Source organism: Nelumbo nucifera, chromosome 5 (genome assembly GCF_055504915.1).
Source record: "Nelumbo nucifera cultivar China Antique chromosome 5, China Antique-T2T, whole genome shotgun sequence".
NCBI lineage: Eukaryota > Viridiplantae > Streptophyta > Magnoliopsida > Proteales > Nelumbonaceae > Nelumbo > Nelumbo nucifera.
The window spans coordinates 62,118,023-62,123,334 of record NC_142653.1 but is presented as its reverse complement, the minus strand read 5'-3'; the positions used below and the strand labels follow the sequence as shown (position 1 = coordinate 62,123,334).

General features: G+C 39.1%; 1 protein-coding gene across 1 annotated transcript; it reads right to left on the bottom strand.

Moving 5' to 3' along the window:
• Positions 1 to 2,381: 2,381 nt before the first annotated feature.
• LOC148791676 (uncharacterized) lies at positions 2,382 to 2,975 on the bottom strand. The gene is made up of 2 exons (XM_088888285.1): positions 2,820 to 2,975; positions 2,382 to 2,762 (listed from the first exon to the last, which is right to left on the bottom strand). The coding sequence occupies exons 1-2, from the start codon at positions 2,973 to 2,975 to the stop codon at positions 2,382 to 2,384; spliced, it is 537 nt and encodes a 178-aa protein (XP_088744411.1).
• Positions 2,976 to 5,312: the final 2,337 nt, after the last annotated feature.

The following is a 5,312-nucleotide window of genomic DNA, read 5'->3' as shown; positions in this document are numbered from 1 at the left end:
TAAGAATAACTAATATTAGTATGATAACTAAAATTAATAATAAAAAGTAAAAAAATATTAAAAGTAATAAAACAAACCATTTGCATTCCATATAAAAATTAATTAAAATAATAAAAATAAAAATAACCCAATTAGAAATGTCATAAAACTCCTTTTACTTGGGGATAATCATTTACAATTTAGGCCATGTTTGGGAATGCTTAAAAATAAGTGTTTATTTGGGTCGGGGCCACGCCATTAAGAACTTATTGGTGTTTGAGAAATAAGTTTGAAATAAGTGCTTATTTTTTTAAGCCCAAATTTATTTTTTAGGGAAAATTCCTGATGAACTTTGGGGGTGTGTCAAGTCAGTATTTAAACTTCAAAATGTGTCTTTGTACCATGAACTTTCAAATTGTGTCAATGGTCCCTACCATTAGGTGACTATCAATTAACATTGTTACGTGACATTATATGCACATTAAATAATTTCAAATGGCAAAATTACCTTTATGGTATTTTTCTGTTCATTTTACCCATTTCATCTGAATAGCTGCTGTAGCAAGAAGTTCTTGAAAAATAAGCCCAAGATCCATTCCCCATGTTGTAATGGCAATACTGTCAAAGGTGAACCTCAAAATCAAATCCTGCAAATAGACCCTTTTCTAGCCACATTAGCTAACAAAGGTAAGAGCTTTTCATCAATTAGCTTCTAGATAGACTGTGTGGCTGACGAAGTTCCAAAACTCAATCAATTTGAAAGCCGAATGTGAAGCCTTCCTCTATGTTGCCCATGTACTCGAAGTTGGCAATATTTACTTTGAGCATGTACTCGAAGTTTTGTGGATCGCAAGTGATCACGTAGTCGAGCTTTGAGAGGCCCTTCAGGGAGAAGGTTTTGGTGCCGAGAGAGAGAAAAAAACTTTAGTTAACCAGTCAGGGAACCTTTGCATGTTTCGGAAACCGTCGGGAGAGAGCCCAATAAAGGCCATTTTGGAATGACTTGGATCTTTAGTTTCTGCTTGAAGAACAAGTACAATCTCAAGAAGAACACAGATATAACGGCTACCAAGAATTTGTACCCGGATATGGATGTAGCAAATTCATTAAACACCATTTTTTTTCAGTACAGTGCTTTTGCAATCGGCAATCTAGCTAGTAATCTATAAGTAGAGACGATCACACCCTCCATGGATCGATGTGTCACCATCATAAATTATATTGGATGAAGTGAGGTTAATGACTTAGTTTTATATAGGATTTTGATGTGTATATCCGCTGCACCACTCGAGATTTAATGTAATAGTAATTAAAGAAATTAATGGCATAGTTTTATATAGGCTTTTTGGAAAAGAAAATTGTTGTAGTGATTAAAGGAGATGGAAGAGTCTAGATCTGCTGCACTATCATTTTCTTGCACGTCTTGCACAAGTAATCAATTTGTGGTGTTTATGGCTAACCCCTGTGTAAAAATATTAATCTTTATACATGTACCCAAGAATAACAATCAACTAACTCATATCTAGGGCCTTTCATGCATACTTTTACCTATTAGGCATGTAATAACATACTTTTGTTTCATTTCTTTTATAAAAGAAAAACAAAAGTTTGGTGGTGTGCATAACTTCTAGATAGACCTGTTCATGGGTCGGGTAGTCTGATTGGTTGGCCCGGCTCGAACCGTTATAAGTAAAGCTTTGTCATAATTTTAGGCTCGCAAGCTTGGGTTCGGGCTTAAAGCACTGGGCTTGACTTTTTTTGGGTCGGGCTTAGGCTTTCTCAAAAAAGCTTGGCCCGAGCTCGAGTCCGACTTGATACTATAGCTAGGGAATGTGACCGTGCCTGGGGTTGCCAGGGCCTTCCCGGGGTTGTTGAGAAATCTGAGCGTGCCTAGGGTTGTCAGGGCCTTTCTGGGGTTACCAGAGATCATAAGCACGTCTGGGATTGCCAAGGCCTTCTTGGGGTTACCAGGGAATTCCGAGGGTTGCCAGGGAATATGAATGTGCCTAAGGTTTCCAGGGCCATCCTAGGGTTGGTAGGGAATATGAGTGCAACCTTGGGGTTTCTAGGAGATATGTGTATATGAGAGACATACCCAAGGGTTAGTACGCAGGTTGTATTGATCAAAACATTCATCGACAGAGAGTTATAAATTTGTTATATTTTCAAAACATATGGATATATCAAGGCTTTATCGCCGAAATTGTAAAAGAAATTTTATCGCAAAATGTGAACTATTAACATATGTATTAGGAATCCATCGCATTTTATTTATATGCAATGTATGATCAATATAATCACATAAGAATGCTTATTTTCAAAGAAAAGACTTGGACAGTATCTTTGATACATTCATCTTTAAAGAAAATACATGAGACAGTAAAATCATATCTTGTACAGTGTTACTCAAAGTAAGGCTTCAACCAGTAGCCATTCATTGTTTCGTCTTGCTCCCCTGTATCTACAGTTTTTAACGCATAGTAGCCAGATGAATGAGCTTCTTTAATCAAGTACAAACCTTCCCACGTTAGAGCAACTTTTGCAGCAGACTTGCCCTGTCTAACATGGAGTGTTGTCTTAAGCACCTTATCTCCTTCTCTGAACTTCATTGGTTTCAGTAGTTTGTTAGTGTTTGTGGCTAGGGCTTGTTTATATTTGGTTTGCCTTTGTAATGCCTTTTCCCTTCCTTTATTGGTACCCTCTAGTTCTTCTGTGAGGTGTTGATCCATGTCTTCTGGCTTGAACTTTTTTCCCATCGCAAGGGCTACACGAGTAGAGACCGTCTGTATTTTTGCCAGTAACACTGCTTATTGGCCATATACCTGTGAATAAGGTGTTGCCTGTGTGCTTTTTCTAATTGTGGTGCGATAATCCCTGAGGTTTTCCGACAACTTTTCTAACCAATATTTTTTGTTATTAGCCACCGTCTTGCTCAATATCCTCAGTAAGGTCTTACCGGTGGCTTCTACTTGGCCATTTCCTTGTGGGTAATACATCGTGGATGTCCCCGATCTTGCACCGTATTGTCCTAAAAGGTCATGGACTTCTTGATTCTTAATGGAAAGGCCATTATTAGTCAAAATCCTCATTGGGACCCTGAACCTATGAACTACATGTTCCCTCAGGAAGTTTTCTATGCTTTCTGCACAAATCCTTCGCAAAGGTACAACCTCTGCACACTTGGTAAAGTAGCATGTGGTCACTATGATGAAACGGTATCCTCTGGAAGGGAGGTGGATTTTGCCTATGAGATCTATTCCCCAGGTGTGGAAAGGCTAGGGCGTGACGATGGGATTGAGGTTGTTAGCAGATTTGTGTATCCTTTCAGCATGTATTTGGCGTTTATGACATCTATGCATGTGTTTTTGAGTGTCTTCCATCATGGTAGGCCAGTAGAAACTTAGGTGCAAGATGTTGTTGTACAGAGCCAATTGTCCTTGGTGTGGAGAAGGCTCTAAGCTATGGGTTGCTTCTAGCACTTCCTCTATTTCTTCACTGGCCAAGCATCGCAAGGGCTTTCCAATGTGGGACTTCCTATATAACATTCCTTCAAGAAGGTAGAACCTCTTGGCTTTGGATAGAAGCTTCATTTTCTTTGCTAGGTCTATTGGCAGTGTGTTATCTTCTAAGTAATTTAAATACGTACTCATCCAATTTGCCTCCCCTACCACGAGGCATTTTCTCCCATCCACCTCTAGGATACACTTATCACAATTGCGTTATACTCTGGCGGCGTCTAACTTCATCGCATGCTAGTATTATCCCAACCTTTGTAATTTTTTGTACAGGGTGTCGGTGATGTCTCCACAATGAGTCTTGTGGGTTTCATTCAAGACTGTCTCCGCCTCTCTCGTCCCTAAGCACCTCGTTCTGACCTCATCTGCCAATCGATGGTGTAATACCCCATTCACCAGTTGGAACCTCAAAACTATCTTGTTATCCTGCATCCCTACTATCGAGCTGCTTAGTTTCTTAATGATGTCGTGCTTCCAGTCGTCTACCGTTATTTCATCTTCCCTTTCCACTCAATCTTTCAACGTAATGGTTGATAGTTTACTAAGTGTCTAGATGGTAATTTCAATTGGGTCTTTGTTGGATTGTATTTTTTATCCCAAGGTAGCTAGTGCATCGGCAAACTTGTTTTTGGCTATGTTTTGGTGTTGAAAATCTACTTCCAGGTTGCGGATTAGTCTCTAAATCAAGGTCCTATATGGCAGGATCGTCAATTCTTTGATCGCCGTGCTTTTGTCGTGCTGGCCAATTACCAATTTAGAGTCTCCAGTCACTCTGATCCTCTTAGCCTTGAAATCTTTTGCCTTGACCAAACCCAAAACCAAGGCTTTGTATTCGGCTATGTTGTGGGAATAGGGGAACTGGAGTTTGAACGAGTAAGCAGAGGTATGATCGTCAAGCGAGGTCAAGGTGATCCCGACACCGGCTGAGGTACTGGTACTACACCCATCAAAAGTCATAACCCATTATTTTCCTTCAGCTATTGCGATCATGGGTAGGTCTCCAAAGATTTCTTCCAATATGGGGAAGTCATCATTGGAGGGAAAAGGCGGCCAGGAGGTCTGCCACTACTTGACACTTGATGGTCCTGTGTTGAGTGTACTCAATCATGTACTCACTTAGTTGCATCATTGACGGGTTGTCGAAGCCCTCAAAATTAATACTAGTCCCACAATAAAATATTTGCAGTAAAAGTGGTTCTAGGTCGAATCCCACAGGGAGCAAATCAATAATCTCTTAGCCGAATGGGTAATGTAATTGAGTGAGAGAATTTAAATACAGAAATTAAAATAAAAGAAAATAAATAGCAACTTAAACAAACAAGAGAAAATTAGTCTTACCGAATTCTGGTTCAAGGGTTTGGGTTGAATCGATTGGCCATTGATCCTAGGTACACTTCAGCATTCTCGCAATTCAATTATTTAACCTTAGATTTATTACGATAGCCATAATAAACCTTGTATTTTCCTAATTCAGTTTACCAAACCCAGCATTCGATCAACACTAATCACCACTCAACTGGGTACGATAGTGTTCCATGTTAAACAGGGATAGCATTAAGATTTGTGAAAACAGTTAAACCAAAATAACAATAATTGAGATAGCTGCAATTACTGAATCTTGTTCCATCGATTCCTTTTAGGTTGAACCATGTAAAAACATTGGTCAAGGGCTGTCACAAACAATTGACCCAAAAAGATTTCAACCTAATTGCTACTTGTACCATTATTCGTGACAATTACGGATTACCAAAATCATGGATAGCAGTAGCAAAATCAACATTAATTCAATTTGTCAAACTAATTAACATTAACATCCAC

What these genes read in the sequence shown, in the direction of transcription:
- LOC148791676 (XM_088888285.1), bottom strand. Translation starts at nt 2,975, where the DNA reads ATGTATTACCCACAAGGAAATGGCCAAGTAGAAGCCACCGGTAAGACC. An exon ending in CAATTAGAAAAAGCACACAG is followed by an intron (nt 2,763 to 2,819) that starts GCAACACCTTAT and finishes GCAAAAATACAG; the next exon opens with ACGGTCTCTACTCGTGTAGC.